Consider the following 21,593-nt stretch of genomic DNA (forward strand, 5'->3'; position numbering starts at 1 on the left):
ATCCTAAACCTTGTCTGGTTTGAGGCTGTATTTCCATGAAGTTGTACAAAGACAGATCCATAAGCTGCATCCCCCAGAATGGGTGATGTTACTTTCCACAAAACAAAAGACACAAGTCTTGCAGAAATATGTGTTTTTCAGAAATATTTATTAAACTGTTAAAATGATTTATTGCCCAACCAAAAAAAAAAATAAACCAACCCAAAAAATGTCAGTGATCCTGCACTTGGCAGGCAGGATTGTTACACCCCTAACCTGCCAGCATCCTGGCCCCTTTTCTAAAAGCAGATTTTCCTTGAATATTGACAAACAATACATCACAGATCTTCAGATCTTTACAAACGCTTCCCTCTGTGCCATCCTTCCCGATGGCACTTGGGGTGTGTGAATGCAGCATTGCAAACATGAGAACGAGTGGTTAATGCCAGCAGGTCAGGAGGAGCTATGAGGGGTTGAGGTAATGCTGCAGACATGTGGGGAAGGATTCCTGCCTTCTGCAGTTGGTGTTGGCTGCAGAGCTGGCCCGACACAGCCCCGGGCTCTGCTGGATGTGCACCGGGCCTGGAGATTTCCTTTGTGCTGCACTGGCTGAGGTTGGGTCTGTGCAGCTGCATTATCCCAGCTCATTGCTCTCAGCTGATTTCCAAAGGGATCTGCTTACTCAGGCCCACGTTCCTGCATGGTTTCTGCTCGCTGCATCCCTTCTGAATGAGCCACATGACTGAACGGCGCTCGGGACAGACTGGATGGGGTCGTCCGCAATTTAACTGCCTGATGTGACTCTACTGCACTTTTTGTTATATGGAAGTGAAGCCAGGTCTTGGCAATTTAAGTATCATTAAATTAAGACGCTTCCCCATTTAAGAGTTGCTTTTCAGAGGAGGGGAGAAGTGCTGCTGTTTTAAACATGTTACCAAAACATAACCAGGTGAAAACACATCTACCCCATACCCTCGTTGGACTCTGACCCATATCAGGCCACATGTCCCCCCTGCCCCAAGCTCCAGTGACACCAGGGGGGCACAGTAAACACTTTCCCTACCTAGAACATACAGAAGGTCCACGTTGGAATGAAGCAGTTACAGCCAGGAGCAGGGCAGCACACAGCCCACCACTGCAAGGAGAGGTTTTACTGCCAGGGTTTTACTACAGATGGGCTAAGAACCATTTGCTGCTCACACACATTAAAAATCCACTCTTGTGTCACCCTATAATAAGAACAACTGGCCTGCACGAAGCCCTCTGGAGTCCTTTGAGAGTTCCTCCTACACTCAGAACCTGGAGTAGTTGGAGCTTTGCTCCAGCCTCAGCTGTATTTCCTGTCCTTGGTGCCTCTCCTGAGAAGAGGCTCTACAGAGCAGATGGAGCAGCTGGGGGTGTGGTGCCCACAGCATCCCCCAGCCCCTGGCACTGAGCTGCAGAGGCAGGAGCTGCCCATGGCCCAGCTGGCATGAGATCCTCCCCAGGAGAAGTGGTCTCCAGCATGGACCTTCCCAGCCCATGGCCAAGGCCACAGAGACACCTCAGCCCTGTCCTCACATGGAGCCATGGACACATGAGCCCTCTCCCACCTGGTCAGGCTCCTCTGCAGTGTGTGGAGCAGAGGTGGGGACTGCACTGGCACTGGGTGTCCTCAGCACTGACACCAGGAGGTGTTAGTGCTGGAAGGACAACCTCGGTCAGGCCTGGGGTCTCACCAGCTCAGCTGCAAAGCAGATCCAGCCCCAGCCCCTGGGGTTGGCTGCTGGGCTGTCCTGGCAAGTTCAGCCCTGTAACAGGGGCTACCCAGACATCTGCCACCACCAGAGGAGCAGCTTCACACACAGAATTCATCTGCTCTGCCCACGTAGTTTTGAGTCAAGAGAAAAGGTTGGGGTCATGTCTAGGTCAGCAAAATAGTTCATGTCCGCCAGCTGAGGATGTGTTTCCCTCTGAAGTTGGGCAGTTTTACCTAGACAGGAAACTGAAGTGTGACTTAATTAAAAACCTGTCTGTGGGAAAGATCTAATTCTTTTACAGCAGCTGCCTGCTACACTGTGAGGAAGTCCCTGGTAAGAAGGGAAAAAATTCAAAAGTTAGGGTTCTTCCCTGTAAGCAATTTGTTTTCCATTAATACTGCAGAGCACAAGGCACGCTCACCTCATACATCGTCTCTTCATGCTTTAGGCACTGTAAGCACAAGGGAAATGTACACTCCCTGTCCCTCTCAAGGCTACTCCAGTTCTCACTGTGTCAGGTGCATTTCCAAGGGGTGACTCTGCAAGATGCCGATGCCAGTGGCACTGACAGGACACAGCAGAGCTGTGGCTGCCACCAAGGGCGTCCAGCTGTCGTATCCCTCTTGAAAAAATTCTTAGAGAAATAAAAAGCAAACAACCAGTAGTGTTAACAAACAGGGTAAAAGAGTCTTCGCCCTGTACTAGATATACACTGCAAACAAACTTCTAATAATGGCACAGGTCCTTTTTTGGTTTAAAGAAGCTTGTGTTACTGTAGTTAATGCATGAACAAGATCATAGACTTGTTATTCAGCACAAAACAAGTCATCTAGAAGCTTCCATGTCCCAGGGTGTCAGCAACTGTTACTACAAAGCTTGGGTTCCTGTTTGCAGCAAACAGTCACCAAGTGAACAGCGAGGGATCCCTTTTGGAGAGTCTGAAATAACCCCCGAGGTGTGCAAGGCAAGGAAAAGTGACGAGCTGCCGCGATGCTTTACAGAAGCTTCTTGTTCAAGACTGTTGAGATCTACTGCAGCAAACCAAACACCTCAGGGCTTTAGTCACAGGTGTTGCAGGGCTTCTTGTCCTTGTTCCATGTAAGAATCATCTCTGTTTGAATGTGACCATTCTCCAAAAGTTTGCTGGAAGTGGACATTTTTCTGTGACGCCTGCATACGTTTCTTATCACGAGAGAAGAAACTAAACCTTGCAGGAAGGGAGCAGTGAGGGAGGGAGGGAAAAGAAAGAACAGTGTTTACCATCCTGAAAGCACTTCAAACCCCCACCCCAATGCACAGCACAACAAAACACTGAGCAAAAAACTCTGTTTGCATCTGCAGAAAATCAAGGCAGAGCAGCCTGATGGGAGTGCATGTCAGAACGTTGTTAGGGATGGAGTCATTGCAATCTCAAGCAGTTTGGCTACAGAAGCTTCAGATAAGCTCTAAATGCTGTTGACTCTACAAGGTGCAGGTATCATTTAGATGTGGGTTCCCCCTTCCCCAGCCCTCAGGTAACGAAGCCACACGATCCAGGTTAGTTTCTTGGCATAAGTAAAGTGGTATCTTTGGCATTAAATCTGTATATTTTACCACAAAGCAGAAATAGATTTTTTTTAAGGTCAAGGAAGTTCACAAGATAAGAAAATAAATCTCCATATTTTTTTCCCAGTGTAGAAGTTTTGATACATAGACTTGATTCCTGCAAAAAGGAATGAATAAATGCACCTCTGTGCACGAGAGTTTGCAGGATGAAGGCTCTAAACAAATGCACACGAGTGTGCACGTCATTTCCTGTCACACAGCTTGGGTGCTCTAAGATAATGACGTACATGAACCAACAGCCATTTAATACAGCTAAAAAATACAGCTGGAAAATCCTTAGTATTGTTTTATTTGTATGGGATGAAGTTATTGGATTAGGCAAAGTCAATGTTCATTGTGGGTTCAGTACAAGAGGTGTTAGTGCAGTGTTTAGGCCTGCTGAGAAATGCAAAAGTTGGGGTTCCAGCTACCAAAGGACTGAGTTGGCTGTGGATCCCTTTGGTCTCAGTGCTGGGTGGGCTTCAGGAGGTGAAGGTTGTTTTGCCTGCCCTGTACCAAGTGTCACACAGCTGTGATCCAGGACAGGAACTGCTAAATGCTGCCCAGTAAGGGATTGTGCCAATAGAACCTCAGCTTTGTCAGGTGCTGGAATATTGGTCAGGGCATAAACCTGACCCTGAGTCGATGCTCATCTTCCTCAGCATTCTCCCAAATCCCACTCTCCATCCCCCTCAGCACCACGATCCCAACCCTCCCAGCTGCCTTGTGCAGAGCAGGGAGTTCAACCTCCCATGCCTCTCGATGCACAGGAGGCTGGATGATAATCACTGAGAATATTAAGAATAATTACTTGTTGATTAGAAAGGGAAATAAACCACTACACAAGTTAAATGCACATAAATAACAGTGCCAGCAGAACCTGAACTTTTGCATTTTCTGGCTTCAAATGTGCAGCCTTAATAGTGAAATAAGTATTTTGCACTTAATTAGCCTCATACTTTTCTACCACCTTCATCACAGGAGTTCATAAGTTCACACACATATACTGAATATTTTCAGGGCCAGAGCCAGCTCCAGCTCATAAAAGGAGTGCTTGGTGACTGAGCCTTCCTCCAGAGCACATTTGGTGCTGCCTGCTCAGGGTTACTGTCTGGAAGCCCACACATAGGACTGCTGTGATCATACAGTCAGTTTCAAAGCTCGGTGATTTTTCACTTTATCAGGAAATTAACCAGGAGAAAAATAAGTTCATAAATCTCTAAAAGGTTCAGCTTTTAAAATTCCTTCTGAAGCAATGAAAATTGTTATTATGGCTAGAAAATTCTCATGAAGGATGTTTGGAAAAAGCCTGTCTGTGTGGAGAGGAAACTGTGTCGTTGCCATAAAGATTGCTAAAACAGCAGTTCTAATGCAAAGAGACTTTGCATTAACAATTATCAGTATGTCTTCCAGGGAGAGCCAAGAATTGCATGAGAGAATTGATTATGAAGAGTTTACACTCTATTCCAAAATACATAATTAGAGACAAAATATACAGGGCATAGATAGAAAAACATGAAAGCAACAGCCTGTAATTAACAGTGGAAATTAATGTGGAAATCAGCCTCTCCATTCTGTAACTCTAACTAATGATTGTAACAAATTATTAGAAACGAGTTTCTCAAAGAGCACTGGTGAGAACTGTGAATAGCCTTGCTTAGGAAGCAGAATTAACAGATGTGGTTAAAACTGCATATTGCACCGATTTTCCAAGGAATAATGATTGGTTTAGCATGGCAACATTAAGGCAAAAGGTGAGAACATGTCAGTTTGAGGATGAGCATGGAGGACTGGGATGAGTACTGACACTGACTGGTCATTCTGATTGGCACTTTGATCCTCTGGGATCCCCCTGGCAGCCAGGAGAATGCAACCAGCAGTGCTTGTTAACACAGGGTCATGCAAGAGGAAACCACAGTACCAAACATTTAAAAAAAAATCCTACAAGGGACACAAGTCTTCTTATTGGCTGCAATGTGGGATCGTCTGGAATCAATCCAGCTGCTACCATGGGCATTATGGCTGTAAAGATCCTGGTCAGGAAAGTACAGACACAGAAGAGATAAGACTGGAGCAAGGGAAAGAAAAGGCATTCCGTTAAAAAGAAAAGAGGCAAACATGATACACGGGGTTACTTTGAATTACAACACAGGACACGTTACAGGGAGAGGGGGATCTGCATCACCCAAGACAGCTCTCCTCAGTGAAAAACTCTTGTTCAGAAAAAACCAGTTATTGGAGCAGTTTCAATTGCTTTTGGATTTCTAAAAGATACCACTTTCCTGTTGTGAGGCAGCCTGCAACCTGGGTTGGATTTCATCAAGGTATGACCAGCTCTAGCAATGCAGAGCACAGTGCACATTTTTGTTCCAAGAGACAAACAGGCACAGACACAATGAAATGAAGGACGAAGGTGTGTGTTAAATACAAAACAGGACTCTGCTGTGACTAGTGGATATTGGCACAGGGTTAGAGAGGACCAGCATTACAGTTAAAGATTCCACAAGGGTTACAGTTGATATTTTCAGGTTAAGAACCAGTATTGCAGGTGAACTCTCGAAATAACCTCCTAGAAAACTCCGTGGTTAAAGGGCCTGTGTGTCTGTTCCAAAGGAACCTGTGTTACTGCTCATGCAGGAAGATGCCAACTGCAGGCAGCTGAATGCTTTAGGGAAACCTTGCAGCTGCTCTGGCAGGAGCACTCTGGAGCTGGCTCGCAGCAAGACGGGTTCTTTGTGAGGGCTCAGCACTGCGCATTAGACAATCCATGCAGCACAGAGCTGAGAGAGCTGAGTGCTCTGTGCCCAGCCAGCCCCACACAGCCCTGCCAGCACACCTCCATCCATACCTGCACACCCTCTGTCTGTCTAAGGATTCTCCTCACAGCTTCTCCCTTGTGCCAAATATGTTTTTGAACTGTGGACTAATGTCGATTAAAGACTAAGTTGAAATCACGAGAGACATTTCGCTTGTGACCAAATGCAGCTCTCCCCAGCTCACTAACTGCTGTTCTGAGATTAAAATTGAAAACAAATGGGCAAGCACTCTTGGATCATTAGCAGCAGCCAGGATTTCTATTTTTGTGCAACATGGCACGTCCTGAGCTGCAGAACTGACAGACACACCAGCTTTTGTAGACTGCAAGAATAGGAAGAAAACTCCTGGCTGTTTGAGGCATGACATCAGTGACAAACAAGCACGTAGTCTTAAGGAGAAAACAAAAGGGCACGTAGTCTTAAGGAGAAAACAAAAGGGCGTTTTCTGCTCCAAACAGAGGGAGCATTTTTTAATCCTTGGAGTTTTCCTCCTCAGTATAGCCTCCTGGTTACATTATTTCATTAAAACTCTTGTCATGTGATGTGGGAGAGACAAATGTATGAGTCAGGCATCTGAGATCAGAACTTAGAGTTTGCCCCAAGCGTGCCAACCCAGAAAAAATGCTGATTTCTGTAGCTTCTGTTTTCCTTTCTTTATGGACTTGCAGCACTGAATCACCTGAGCACATCTTGGGTGGCACAGGCTACACATCCATATGGCTCATTCCCTCAGACTCTGTGTGGTGAAGGGAAAAGGGCACATTGCACAGGCAAGCGTAAAACTTCCCTTGAGAGGGCTCCTATTTTTGTACTTCAGCTTTTTGTTTAATCAGGAGAAAAACTCTGAAAGAGAGGGAAAAGGAGCCCCACTTTCCTCTGTGAAGGCACTCTGCATGCAGAGAGCAGCACTGCAAGTTTCATCACAGCACTGGGTGCATGTGCCAGGGTATTCCCCAGGCAGGCAGAGGGACCCTGGAGAGGGAGAAGGGAGCTCTGGAGACACCTCACAGCAGGCAGGGACTGGGGCAGGAGGGTCTTGGGACAGGACAGAAGCTGCATTGGCTTCTCTGCTTTGCCCAGCAGTGACATTTCCTGACTTTTTAAAGCCCAACTACAAGTACAGTGTTGACAACACACAGAGAGAGGAAGAGAGGAGGCAAATAAAACCCCAGCAGAGAAATCCTATCCAGACAGGCTGCAAGAATGAGACAAACCTGGAAACTGTTACCATCCTTCAGATTACTCAGGCAGACAGTTTTATATTCCCTTATTTAATATGATGGCTGAGTGGAGAGAGAGCAGAGTGAAACCTGGGGACAGAGCATGACATCTAAAAGAAGTAATTTCAGCTTAGGCAGAGTCAAAACTAATACCTCACCAACATGTGCTCTGCCTTACAACCTCTGTTTACATTTTTATGCTGCCTTTGCTTCATCAAAGGCAGCATTTCAAATCAAACATGGAAGCTGCACAACACAAACTGTGTGAGCTGAAACCAGCGATTCCCTACAACAGAATTAGCTTTAAAAAGCTCCAAAAGAAATGTAAAAGAAAAGAGAAACTTTACAGTGAAGATCTTGTGTGACACAGTATCATCATCATCATCATCATCACAGTCACAGAATGAAAACTGAACTCCAAACTCAAAGTGTACTTTCTACTCATGTGAGAGGAAGGTTTCTCTCAGCACAGGCAGAAAGCTGCAGTCTACTGCAAATAATCAACAGTGCCCTCCTGACTCCGTGGTGTTTTGGGTCAGTCCAGGTCTTCCTATGGAATTTACTCTCCCAGGGCTGCTGCTGTTATTAAACAAGGACTGAAGGCTGTGGATGTGGAGACAGGATGGAAGAACTCTTTATATGGAAACAACTGTTCCAAAATCACTTATGCAGTTAAAAAAGTTAAGCTTCCGGCATCACAAAAATCCAAAGAGTTGCTATGAGATTAGAAGACTTAATTTGGAATAAATAAATGTGCAGGAGGGAGTTTCAGCAGAGAAAAGGACTGGCCAATACAGTGATTTTATAAAGTGATACTCTGGTAGCAGCACATCTCTGGCAGTAAGCTTTGGTTCCACCAGCAGCATTAATATTTCAGAAAAAGGTGGGGTTCTCTTAGCCAAGCCAGTGCCCATCCTCTCAGCAGCAAATTTGCTCAGCAAACAGAAGGGTTTTGTGCTGCCCACATAGTGCAAGTCAGGGTCTAAAGGCTTCAGTCAACAGGGAAATGGGCACAGTGAGGTCATGGGAAAATGATAATCCAAGACTGAAAGTCATCCCAGATCTAGGCAAAGGTTTTGGGCAAACCCAACTGTTGTTTCACATCTGCCAAGTGCTCATTCAGTGTCTTCTCTCATATACAGTGGGAATGTGGTTATCTGAATTTTTAAAGTGTCTAAAATTGTCCTATGCATAAGAAACATTTGATATTTACAGACTATACCCAGTATGTTTATAAATATGCTACTTACAGTCGTTTGATTCCAGATTCAGGCTGAGTTGAGGGTTTTGGCTGAATTATAGGTGTAGGCTGTGGGGATCTAGTTTCTTCTTCCATTTCCTCACTTGAAAGAAAGAAAAGATAATTAATGTTCTCCTCCCAAGCTATGGAAGCACTTTGAAATCTACAATTCAATCTGAGGTAGCACTGTTGATGAAGGAATGCAAAAAGATCTGTTCAAAACCCATTCAAATCAATAGAAGATTTTTTTATCAGCCAAGGATCAGCACCAAGACCTGGGTGTCCATTCAATATTTTTTCCCATTGTGGCGAGGGAGAAGAGGAATGGATTGAATAAAAGGTCTAGAATTTTCATTTTAGACCCACTCCTACCCTACCCTCATTTTTGAAGTTCAAATCTATTAAATGTTTGTAATCTTTCTAGGATCCAGGGCAGACCTGGGAGTGAGGGAAGGACAAGTTTGAGGTACCAGGTTCAAACTGGGGCTGCATTCTTGCAGTCTCTGCACAAGCCATTGCAGAAACACGAACGTGGACAGAACTTCAGAGCACATTTATTGTTTCTACAACTGCCCTGCGGCTCCCTGAGTATATCATCCAACAGGAGAGGAGATGTAACCCACCTTTTGTAATATAAAAGCTCCTCTTGAAGCAAAAACACTCTGGATTTCAGTTCGTTCCTCTCGTGAAGGACGTCCCGGAGCTCCTGCAGGGTGAATCTTGGGCGATTGGGATCTTTCAAGTCCATTGCCATCTTCTCTGACTCAGAGAGACAATCATCATTGTTTGGTTCTGCCTAGGGAGTGAAATGTGGGCTTTAAATTCACTGTCCGATTCAAATGTCCAACTTTTGATAAGTCAGTTTTAGGAATTCATACTTTTAACGAGTGGAGTAAATCAAACATCAATTATTTATCTAAACACTGAAAAAATGGCATGGCAAAGGTCATACAGTTCCTTCCAGCTCCTCCCACAAAGAGGTGTCTTCTTCTAATGTAAACATACAATGATGAAAAACCACAAGGTTCTGAGAAGGGAACTTGGAATTGAGATTCTGAAAAGCAGCTCCAAGCCTTAAGAGGTCTGCAGGATTTATAACAATACAAATAAATGCAGAACACTCTGTTCCAAGGAAATACATTTGAAATGTAGCAAAGTCCATTTGAAATGTGATGCTTTTTGCAAGGACTGATAGAAGCCAGCACAAGAAATCAGAGCTGCCAGCAGCCAGGTCAGCCAGTCACCCTTGTGGGAGGATGCAGAGATCAGAGTCTCAGAGCTCCTCTGTGGCAGTGACAGCTTGCTGGGATACAAGCTGGAAATTGAGGAGTTGAGGAGTGAAATTCCTACAAAATCCATTTCTTGTAATCCTGACTCTACCTTCTTCTAAACTCCTGTTTGTGAAATGGTTTTGCAATACACTGATCCATGGTTTCAGGCTGAACTTGGCTAAGGCTGGTGCAAGGTGAATTTCAGGTGATTTCAGTGCCTGTCCTGCAGGGATGGGGCAGCAGAGCAATGCTCACTTGGGCACTGTTTGATCACCCTTTTCATCCAAACACATTCCTTTGCACAGACTACATGGAATAAAGATTGATGCAACAAGAGGTTCAAAGGAAATTACCCAGACACTTTTCTTCCTCTTCACCTCCTAGGTACGGGTCTGAGCTGGTGTCTCGACTTTTGGTTGTATATTTGTCCCACATCTCTGCCCAAAGAAGCTATTTTTGCTAGATTTGGCTCAAATCAGCAAAGACTGAGCAGCCTGTACCCAGTGCAAATGTCCTTGACTGAGGCCAACAAGCAATGGCCATTCTGGAGCATGCAGCTATTCCAGTTTTCTGCTTGCCACTGCAGTTCCTGTGTGAGCTCTGTCCTGGCAGAGGGAGCAGGGACGCCTCTAATGAGAGGAGGCACCATTGCCATGGAACTGATGAGTTAGAGAGAGGTGAAGAATGCATCCTTTCTCTGCAGACACTGAGGACACTTTTATCCTGCTGGCTCCAGGCCTGGGCTCCCCAGCCCTGTTTACAAAGCTGGGTGTCCTGGCTGAATTAACAGCAATGAAATAATCCTTTTCATCATTAATACAGTGCTTGCCCAGCTCAGCAGTGACATGTTAACACAGCACTGGCTGTCACATTCCCAGGGGACCAAGGCACCCCATCAGCATTTGTCTCTGCTTTTTGATGTGTATTCCTGCCTGTTGCCAGTGAAATGGGTGTTTCACTGGATGTTTCGCTCTCTGCTGCAGTCTGTCAGGCATTTACACCATAGAGCTCTCACCAATGCATCAAGCTGAACAGCTCTGTGTGATAGGGCTCCTCTAATTCTTAAATATCATTACACCTCTTATTGCATTTCCTACGCTGCTGAGAGCATCATTAGGAGATTGAAATGCAGTACATTTGCTTCAGGAATAAAAAAGTAATGTCAAAGGCACAAAGGAAAATATTAGGAACCATAAAGAGGACTCAGGGATCAACAGATTAGTGCATCTTTTTCTCAGGAAGCTCCCCCCTCAAATTTGCATTCCTGCTGCTCTGATCTCAGCCCAGCCCCATTTGCAGACTGTCACTTTGCCTGTTCTGCAAGAACCTGGCTCTGCCAGCAGGAACGTTTGCTTTTCATGAACATCTGTGCTCACAACACTTCACTGCACAAATTCTAATAGGAAGCAAAAGCAGAAATAAGACCAAAGCTGGTTCCTCTAAAAAGTGCCTTGAAATATTTATATGTTGATTTGGTAGCACTTCACCAGCTTAGTCCTGGCTGATCTGAAGTGCCATAAGAACTGCAGGGACCGGGTGTGCAGAGCTCTGCCCTGACTCAGGGACCACTTCTGGCAGATTCTGTTCCACTGTGGTTCAGCTGCCACCACCACCCCTGTGACCCATCTGGCCTTGAATATTTGCAGATCTAGCAAAGCTGAAGCTACTCCTGGCTGTTTGTCTTTGGAAAACCCAGACCCTCCAAGGAACTGGTTTGTTTTCCTTTGGGGGAAGGGGTAGGTGTGTACAAAGAAAATGAAGCAAACACACTACCACAACCAAAACTCAAAGAGGTGCTTGGTATGAAGTCCAAAGCTTTTTAAAAGGCTGTTTAAAAAGTGATCCAAAGTGCCTCTTACCTTTACTTCCTCCCCATTTTGGCTGGCCTGGCTGTCCTCACCCTGCAGCTTTTCTCTGAGCTTGCCCAGCTCAGCTCTCAGGTTGCCCATCTCCTGCTCCTTGGTTTGCAGATACGCTTCCAGCTCCACCTTCTGCTCGATCAGCGCCTTCCCCTGGGCCTCGACCACCGTGATGCGGTGCCTCAGGTCGTGGTTGATCTTCATCAGCCTGTTCTGCTGCTGCTGCAGCTGCAAAACATCCATGCAGGAGCTCAGTGGCCATTCAGCCATGAGCCATGATAGTCCAGACCCAAACACCACCTTGAAGTAGTGGGTTCCTGTTGCATTTAATCTGAAAAATTCCCCCCCTCTCCTCACCCCCAGATTGGTTTTTCTAATATCTAATTATCTACAACATTTTCAGCCACCCAAATTTAATTGATTTCTAGAGTAAATTCCCCTAGCACAGGAAGTTTTTCAGATAAAAGCAAATCCATCACTTGTGATATTAGTTCAAGGATAGGGTGGCTTCTGGGATTCTGAATCAAATCTTAACCCAGGGGAGAAGAAAGACAAGACAGAGGAATCCTCAGTGTTCAGTTTCTAGGTGCTTTGCTTTGAGCTCCAGGGCTCTCTCCTGAGGCAGATGTGACCTGCTGGCTGTGTGTGGACAGCCCCAACTCAAAGGCTGCAGCACCTGCCAGAGGCATTGGGCAGAGCAGAGATCACCTAAGCCTGGCCTTACTGGGACCAGGAAAGTGCCATGGCCTAAGGACATGAGGCAGTGTGAAGAATGGGAAGCAAAATATGGGTAAGGAGGTCATTGCACAGAAAGTGCCAAATCTCATATCGTGCCTGGAGTCACAGTGGAGTCTGTGACTCATCTGAACAGGTCGCTGCTGGCCCTTCTCATGCAGAGATGATCCACACTGCATCCCTGGTGTGGGACTGCACTGAGGCCTGACCATTCCGGACACTCCAGCTCTGCTGGACACTTCAGCTGCAGGACTATTAATCCAGCACTGTTTATACTTTCTGTATTAACTTCAAACTCAAAACCAGGCTGTGGAAGTGTGGGTGAGAAAGAACAGAAATAGGAAGGCCAAGAGCCACTTACAGCCTCTACATCCTCATTTTTGAGTCCGAGTTCCCGGTCCTTTGCCCTGATTTCATCCCTCTGTTTATCTACCACTTCCTTCAGCTTCTTCATGACTTGCCGCTCTCTCTCTGACATCCCTGGTTAAAAAAAGAACACAGAACACAAACTAAGGGCAGGCAGGAGCTGCTGAGCCTGAGAACAATAACAATGAGGAATATTTAAGTAGAATCTGGAAGTTGCCTGCTGGTAGAATTACAGAGATGCTTTAGAGGTTACCTCAAGGGTAACAGAGAACACAGATGACAGAATCCACTCCATAAAGCCACTGCACAGAGACTCCTTGAAAAAGGAACTGACAGTCCTCAGAAACATTTATAACAGTGAGTGACACTGCTGCATCTCTCTGCCTTAGTAGTTTTACATCAATGTTCACACCATGCCCCAGGGAGCTTGGTTATCTGTGTGATTATCTCTGGAATCAGCTGGCCAAGGCCTTGTGAAAATTGTAAAAAAGATGATCTGGATCTTCAGTAAGATGTAAACAACATATCACTGTTGTGGATTGCATCTGGATCCAAACCAGCTGAGGAGCACTGAACTAGATTGATTTTTAGTTGAAGTCCAGTTTTGTGTTTGGAGAAAAAAAGGTGAAACAGGACCTTCAGAGGCTATCCCCATCCTGAGTGCAGAACACAAATTTAGTCTGAATTATGGTCACATATTTTCTCCTCATGTTTTGCCACCCTTTTCCCATCCTATTGTGTGGTAATTCATATTTAGAGTAATTGTACTTGAGAGAAGAATACTTGATAGCATTACACTGGTGAAAGGAGTTTGGAATATTGCCAAGAATCCAACACTGATCTTGTCTGAAAATAAAGAAAGGGTTATATTAACCTTAAATCTGACCAATGAATCATTAGGAAATGTCATAAACCACAGGAACCATTCTTCTATTTATCATTACAGAGATCTATAACTTGGATCTGGCCCTGCAGTGATGGACTCTGAGAGCAGACACAGAGCAGAGGATTTGCCTTGGTGAGATGATGAATCTCCTGCCCTGCTCTTCCCTGAGAATGGCACAGAGATGTGCAGTTTGATGGTCCTGAGCTGTCACATGAAATCACACTGCACAACATCCTTGAAGATGCAAACCCTGCAACCAGGGCAGTGTGAGGCTCCCCTGGCCAGAGCCCAACCCAAGCAGGAGCTCAAATCCAGGCTCTGCTGCTAACTCTACTCATTTTGGCAAAGTCCTTTGTTATGTGGGTCTTCAGCTTCTTCCATTTATGAACTGCAAGTGGTGCTAATGCACTCCCCACTCTGGGCTGGCTGGAAAGCTGCTTCCTTTTCAACATATTAAAGCAGCTCCCACATCAGAAATATTCTCTGTATGCATCAAATGTATCCAGCCAGGAAAGGCTCTACTTTCTAACATCAGCTCAGACTTCCTGGTTTTGTTCTTCCCTCATCAGAGAAATCCAGAGTTGTTCCCACAAGAGAAATGAGCTGCATGTCTGTAGAACTCCAGCTCACAGGTCAGCTACAGAATGAACTGATGGAGAGCAGAGCAGAGCAGGACAAAGCTCAGAGAAGGAAAGGGAGTCACTGGTGGATGTGCACTCCTGCACAGCTCTGGGCTCCCATGCAGGCAGGGACCAGAGCAAACAGGGGAGCAGCAGCTCCAATCCTCAGTGCTAAAGGAGCAGAGCTGTGGTTCTGCAGAGAACAGGGAACTGCTCTGCTGGGGAAGCACTGCTGGTCATGGCTGGCCAGGAATTTGGTTCCCAGGACATGTTCCTGGCAAAGCCCAGAAAAGAACTGTCAGTGACATGGTGTTCACATTCTAGTGTTACATTCTCACCCCTTTTAATTCTGTGGTACATTTGCCTGCTCTATTTCTGGACCCTGGTTTTTATCAGCTCTGTGCTGCTCTGGGTTCTAGTTTTTCACAGGACAATTTTAATTCTTTGCTGTGGTACCAGCTCATACCCACCTGGGAGAACAAGTGTCACAAACACAAACTGCAGCTTAACTGTTCTAAAAGATCCACATTCCTCTCTCACAGGACAGGTCTGGTACTTCTCTGCACCCACAAACCTCACTGCAGCCAATCTCAGGGCTGGGGCCTGAAACATCAGCTGTATTTAAAACCAAAATAATCCAAAACTTTGCCTTGAACTAGAGGGACTGCAGTGAAACTTTAGACTGGTGGTTTCACCCAGAGGGAGGTAGTGAATGCAGCTGTATCCATTAGTTCTTGTGAGATGCTTTGAGATCTCCAGATAGCAGGTGCTATTTAAAGAAAAAATACCATTCAATGCTGACTACTTTTCCTCCCACTGTGCTCTTTTTTTTTTTTTTGCTAACATTTGGTGAGCCTAAAAGGCTTCAATTGTGTGCACAGATCACTACAATTTTTATTTCAGGAAGTGGTGGGGGGGAAGGAAAGGTGGGGAGTTTTATGAAGCAGTCACATCTCCTTCCATTTCCTCAGGCACTGGGAAAGAGAAGAGGGAAATCACTAAGTGCCCTAAATGTAAAATAATTATCTCTAAATGGTTCAAACTCTAATAAATGCAAGATCTTAAATGGCACACCCAGCCAGCTTCCCCAGGCACATCCTATGAGCAGTTTCCTGTGGTTTGCTGTGATCCTGGTGTTGTTCCAGCAAGAGAATGGAAAGCAGCTGGAGGGGAGGACACCAAGAAAAGAAAGAAAATAAACTGGAAAAAAAAAAGAACATTCTTTATGTTTAGTGATCTGTTCAGTGCCGTGTCCATACAAGTTGGCAGAGTTGTGCCAGGCAGAGCCTGTGGCACTGCACCATTACCTAAACACTCAGCACAAGTTCAGTGTCCCTTTTGAGGGGAGCTGTAGGTCCTGCAGCACAGGAGGGTCACACAAGTGCTGCCATCCTGCTGCCTGTCCCTGAGCACAGCCAGGCTGAGACAGCAGCTCCCCTGCAGTGGCACAGAGCCTGCTCGTCCTGTTTGACACACTTGGGTCAAGTTTGCATCTGGCATTTTCCTGGGATATTCCTATCACTCAGCACCATCAAGCAGGGCTCCATTTGGGCTTGGGAGGAGCCACTTTAATGGATGTTAGAGGCTCATCTCAACCCCTCCCTCGTGTTTTGTGTTCTGCTGTCACAGGTCCTGTCACAGGAACCCTGCTCTGCTCAGACTGCACAGAACACTCCTGTTTGCACAGGACTGCCCCTGCCTCTGGCATGAACAATTCATCACACTCAAACAAGGCTCTGAGAATTAACTGGCAGGATTGACTCCCAAGGTCTTGCACACCCAGATCAGTGGCCTCTGTTGCCTGTGTGAAATCACCCCAGTCACTGTCTGGTGAGTAAGCAGTGAGCTCAGGGGAGATGGGATCACAGTGCTAAACCATGCTCAGCACGCAGTCTGCTCAAAATCAGTGCACCTAACACAGGACTGAGCCTGAAATCCTGCCTCTCTGGCCTCTACATCAGACCAAAGGACAGAGACTGAAAAAGAGCAGAACTGCTTTCTGACACTGTCCAAACAAGTCACTTGAGACAAATCTATCCCTGCTCATTAATGACAATATGTCCTAAAAGAAAACCAGTCAGGTTTGATATAATAGATCCAAATAATTAAATGGGGTTGATATAAATTAAAAGATTTCACTTAAACTGAATACTTTGGCCAAAGAATATCAGTGATCTCAGACCCTAAGCTCTGAAATGGGCTTATGGTTTTGTTTGTGTTGTCATACATGGGTAGACACAGTAAAAATAACAAGAAAAGCACGTCTGGCATTTGCTTGGCTGGCTGGATGTGAAGAGTATGGCTATATTTAAATGCAAGCACATGAGCTGCAGTGAGCTAGATAGCCACTGGAAGGGAAAAAAAGAAGGGAAGAAAAAAGAAAACAAAGGGGAAGCTGGTTCTTTGTAACACAATGTCAGTCTTCATGGTCCATGACTCATTGCTGCCGTGCTGAATTTTGCATGGAGTTTGTCAGCCTGATGTTGAGCTACTTCTTTGCCACTAATTGACTCCTAATTTGAAAGCATTGCATTTGTTTTAAAAAATATCTTGAGAGGTTTAACAATTTTTACTTTTTGAAGGTTTAATTATGCATTTCCCCAGTGCAAGTGAGCAGCACTGAGCCTCAGGGAGAGAGGGAGTGCAGCTTTCACAGTGTTGGGCAGAGTTTCATCCACATCCAGCAAAATGAGAAACCAGACAGAGATAGACCAAAAGGTGTATCTAGACTCTACCTCCAGAGATGCTTTTCAGCCAAACAAAAATTTGGTTTTCTTTCCCTCATTCCTCCACCTCTTATCATGTCTTCAGTACCATCATGTATTCAGAGATTTTCTATTTAGGTAAAAAAACCCCAATAAACAAACAAGCCTTCAACATCCAGATCGGAATTAATCTACAGGGAAAAACCACACCAGAATATCCAGTCAAAGTATTTTGATTAAGCATTGCTTTTTGTAACAAAGCAAGGACTGAATTTGAAGTATCAAACTTGCCTTCATGCTTCTGAAATTCCTCTTCTGTGAAATTAATGTCTTTGTGAGACAAGTTTGTCATCAGTTGTTTATTCTCCTCCTGGAGCTGTGCAATTTGGGTAAGAAGATCCTGTGCTTCCCCTCTCCAGACATCCTCCACCAGTTCTAATTCCTATAAGGTAGACCAGGACAACACATTTATATTTTAGAACATATTAAGAGTCTTTGACTGCACAATTTACAGATCAAACTAGTAATGATCCTACTGATTCTCATGGAAAGCAATTAAATAAGACTACTTTGAGTTTCTTAGAAGACATCTGCTTTTTTAATGCCACCATTAGGAAAGCAGCCAGCACAGTCCCCTTTGCTACATCTGAATGGAAATACCTGATGGGATCATTCCTGATGCAAAGCAAGTTACCCAAAGGATGGCTCCTCATACCCTGCTGTGCTGTGGGGACCAGATTTAGGGTCAAATAACCAAACACCAGCACCAATTCCCTGCAGTACCCCAGGAAGCAGCTGCAAAGCTCTTAGAGAGCCCCCAAACCTTCCCACAGCAGGGCCAGGAGCTCAGGGGTGGAAATGCTCCTTCTGACAGCACAACCTGGTCTGAACTCCTGCTATGAAACACAAGTGTAAATTGATGAGTGTGTGATCCAGTGCAGCAAAGGCAGAGCTCCTGGTGCACACAGTGAACACAAACCCAAACCATGCTGCTTCCCATGTAAATTGTCCTGCTGGAATGTCCTGAGTGGTGTCTGTGTTAGTGCAGCCAGGCCAGCCAAAACAGCTCCCATTTGTTGGGACACTCTGTGTCAAGAGCAGCTGTCACCAATCCTCATGAAGGTCAAGTCAGGACAAAAAGTAAAAGTCCTTAAGGAAAACAGTTGTATTTAGAATCTTGCCTGTTCCAAAAGCTTCTCTGTATATCTCACTTCTGCAGTGGGGGGCATTCCCTGCTCCGTTTTCACTTATGCTCTTCAAACAAAAAGCTGCATGCAAATCCCTGGAGCCAGGCTGAGTCACTGCTGACTTTCACATCCATCCACATGCCCCTTTCCTACCTAACAACAAAACACATTCAGACAACAACCCAGCCAAGCACAGCTCCAGGCTAAAATAAGCTCTGCTGAGAGATTAAAGGATAGCTCTCTGCTTTGAATGCATGCTCTGATAATGGGAAGTCATGTTCCTGGTGACTTTTGGGCCAAATACCATTTTATTCCAGCATTTATTACTCTAGTGCTGCTAAAAGTGTTGCAGAAAATATTAGGTGGCAAAGAAAAATAAATAATAAATAACAAAGGTGTGTTAAGCTACACAGACTTAAGTATTAAAAGGAAAGAAAATGTAATTAATCACCTATTTTACTTGAAACTCTTTATCTTGAGAGAAAATTAAATCTGTAAAGAATTAATTTTCCAAAACCTGGATTATTTACAGTGATGCTGCCTGTTACAACTCTGTAGCTAAAATAATGCAGTGACCTATTTTAGCAATAAATCAGCACATTCATCACTTCCAAGCATATTGATAAAACCAAAATAGAAAGCATACAAACCCCAAACAATCTAAACTTTTATCATTTATATGTGGCTGCACTGTAAACACACAAGGTTTGCCTAGGCAAACTTTGTCATTTATTACTATTGAAGAGCCCAATGAATTGGAGCAGAAATTAACTTTGGAGTCCTCATTAGTGGAAGTACCAGACAGGGAGGCACATCCATGGGCCAGGCAGTGCCAGCCAGCTCAGGAAGCCCCAGGCAGTGGGTGCTGAGCCAGGTTTACAAGCAAAACAGATTCACACATAAATTTTAAGTGCTGAAATCTCAAACTGATGCTTGCAAGGACCACTAAAAGCTTTTCTGGATGTTTCTTGGAGGGTTTGACATAAAAAACTGTTTCTTAGTATCTGATTTTTTCTGTTTATCAGCACCTGTCCCGTGAAAGAGTCTTCAGACCCTCACATTGGAACAGAGAAGATGTGAGACCACAGTTCTATAGGGACCTGGTGCATTGGGAACCAGCTTGATTTAAAAAAAAATAAAAGGTATGTGTCATGCAGTTTATTTTCCCGTTAAAATCTGTTTAGGCTGAAGTAAATTGTTTAAACACTCCCTGAGCCACTTCATGACCCTCAGAGAAGCTGACAGAGCAGAGGTGGTTGACTGGCAGGGAGATCAGCTGACACGTTTAGGAAACTTTTTAACACTTATAAGAACTTCAGAAACATCTCCAGAACAACTTGTACAATGACACTGGGTCAGTTCTGTATCTGCTTCAACCCCAGCCTTTGGTAAATATCCAACATATTTGTATCTGTTCTCTAGACCTTCTTCTATCATATTCTTGAGACTTACCAAGGCTTTGTACATTAAAGGTCTTTTACCTTCCTTTTCAGAGACATTGCCCTGAGACTTCCTCTGCAAAATGTTGTAGGGTTTATCCTGGATTTCCCATATGCTAGGTGGAAGTCCTTTAGCTGACTCTTTTTGAAATATAGAACTGAGATTTATGCAGTTAAGCCAAATCTTGAAGTTTGGGGGTCTGTCTTCCTGTGTGTGGAATCAGGAATGGCATGAGGCAGCAGTGATGATTTAGCATAGTCATTTACCAGAACCATTTCTTATATCAGCTATCTGGATGGTTTAAAGAGCAGATCTGCCACTTTTACTGCAGTAACTGGAGCTTGCTGTCCTGCCATAAGAGGCTAACAGGGTATGGGAAATGCTCTCTGCCTCGGGCTTTGATAGGAATGGGGTCAGGGAACACTATGACCACCCCAAAACAAGGCAAGGGACATCTTGCCATCAGAGGATGGAGCAGCAATCTGGCAGAGTGCTCTTCCCTACTCCTCAGCTCTAACTCTGCTCTCAAATCACTTGGTTCTCCATCTCTCTCCTATGACTTGTCTAACCCGAAGTCTGTTCCAGGAAAACTAGACTGCTAAATCATTCCCAGCCCCGGAGAGGAAAGTGTGTTCTTGTCAGTGACCTTTCCTGGCCTAGCAGGAAGCAGCGCTATCCCCCGTCAGGAGAGGGGATGGAGCAGGAGTCCGAACCGGCCAGACACGGGGGAAGGAAATGCAGTGACTGGGGAAGGGGTGGAGAAAGGGAAGGAGGGAGGAAACTTCCAGGAGGGAAGGAAACAAAAAACAACAACACGCCCAAAGCCTCGGCGGCGCTAAGGCAGCATCCGCGCAGAGCCCGTGAGCCGCCCGGGCTGTACCGCACGCGTGCCCCGCCCGATCCCGCGGCTCCGCCGCATCCCGACCCGCACCCCGGCCTCGCTCTTTGTTTTCCCGGCGGCGGCGGGGGGAGAACGGCGGCGGGAGGGCCCGAGCCCGACTTCCCCCGAGCGGCTGCGGCAGGGGGGGGCAGCCCTGCCCCGCCGCGTCCCCCCGCTCCCCGCCCGCACCTTCTGGTGCTTCCTCTCCTTCTCGATGCGGTCCATCCTCTCCAGGCGCAGGCGGTCGAGCTCCAGGCGCAGCTCCTCCATCTCGGGGTTGATGTGGTTGCGGCTCACCAGCACCTCCAGGATCTCCAGCACCCGCACCACCTTGGGCATGAGGCGGGCGATGGCCTCGCAGCCGTGCTGGTCGATCACTCGCTCAAACTCCTGCCCCACGGCCGAGGCGATGTCGTACACGTCCATGACCGTCAGCTCCGCCGCGTTCTTCTCCAGGGCGGGCGGCACCCCGCCGCCGCCGTCCATGGCTCGCCCGGCCCCGCGGCGCCCGCATAGGCGGCGGCGGGGCGCGCTCCGGGCGGGGCGGTCCCCGTGCAGCCGCTGCCGCTGCCCCGCGCCCGGGCCGCGGCCCCCGGCAACTCCCGCGAACTCCGGGCGGCTCGGCCGGGGGTGTTTAAACTTGGCCGGGCGGTGCTGGGGGAGCGGCGGCGGGAGGCGGGCACGGCGTCCCCGCCACCACCGCCCCGCCGCCCGCGGCCAATGCCCGGCGCAGGGCGGGCCGGGGGCGGCCCCGCGCATGCCCGCGGCCCCCGCGCATCGCGGTTACCGGGACCGTCCCCGCCGGCCCGAGGCAAGGGGATGGCGCTGCCCCGCGGGGCTTCGCTTGCGGTGGGGAGAGGAGCATCGGCAAGCGCGGGTGCTTGTCCCGCAGCAGCGGGGGGGCTCTCGGTACCGATCCCTCCTGCTGCCCCGTCCGGGGAGGAGAACCGCGAGTTTGGGGGGCAGGGCTCGGAGCCGCCTCTGCTCGCGGTTCGGGTCCCGCACAGATGATGGAGCCGGTTCGCAGCAGGGCAGAGCTGTCCGCGGTACCCAGCAGCGATCGAGG

General features: G+C 46.6%; 1 protein-coding gene across 1 annotated transcript; it reads right to left on the bottom strand.

Annotated features, from left to right (window-relative positions):
- Positions 1–129: 129 nt before the first annotated feature.
- RILPL1 (Rab interacting lysosomal protein like 1) lies at positions 130–21,164 on the bottom strand. Its single transcript, XM_030958644.1, has 7 exons — positions 20,717–21,164; positions 17,312–17,462; positions 12,805–12,923; positions 11,709–11,936; positions 9,202–9,374; positions 8,589–8,681; positions 130–2,925 (listed from the first exon to the last, which is right to left on the bottom strand). The coding sequence occupies exons 1-7, from the start codon at positions 21,011–21,013 to the stop codon at positions 2,781–2,783; spliced, it is 1,206 nt and encodes a 401-aa protein (XP_030814504.1). The 5' UTR covers positions 21,014–21,164; the 3' UTR covers positions 130–2,780.
- Positions 21,165–21,593: the final 429 nt, after the last annotated feature.

Source organism: Camarhynchus parvulus, chromosome 15 (genome assembly GCF_901933205.1).
Source record: "Camarhynchus parvulus chromosome 15, STF_HiC, whole genome shotgun sequence".
NCBI classification, from domain to species: domain Eukaryota; kingdom Metazoa; phylum Chordata; class Aves; order Passeriformes; family Thraupidae; genus Camarhynchus; species Camarhynchus parvulus.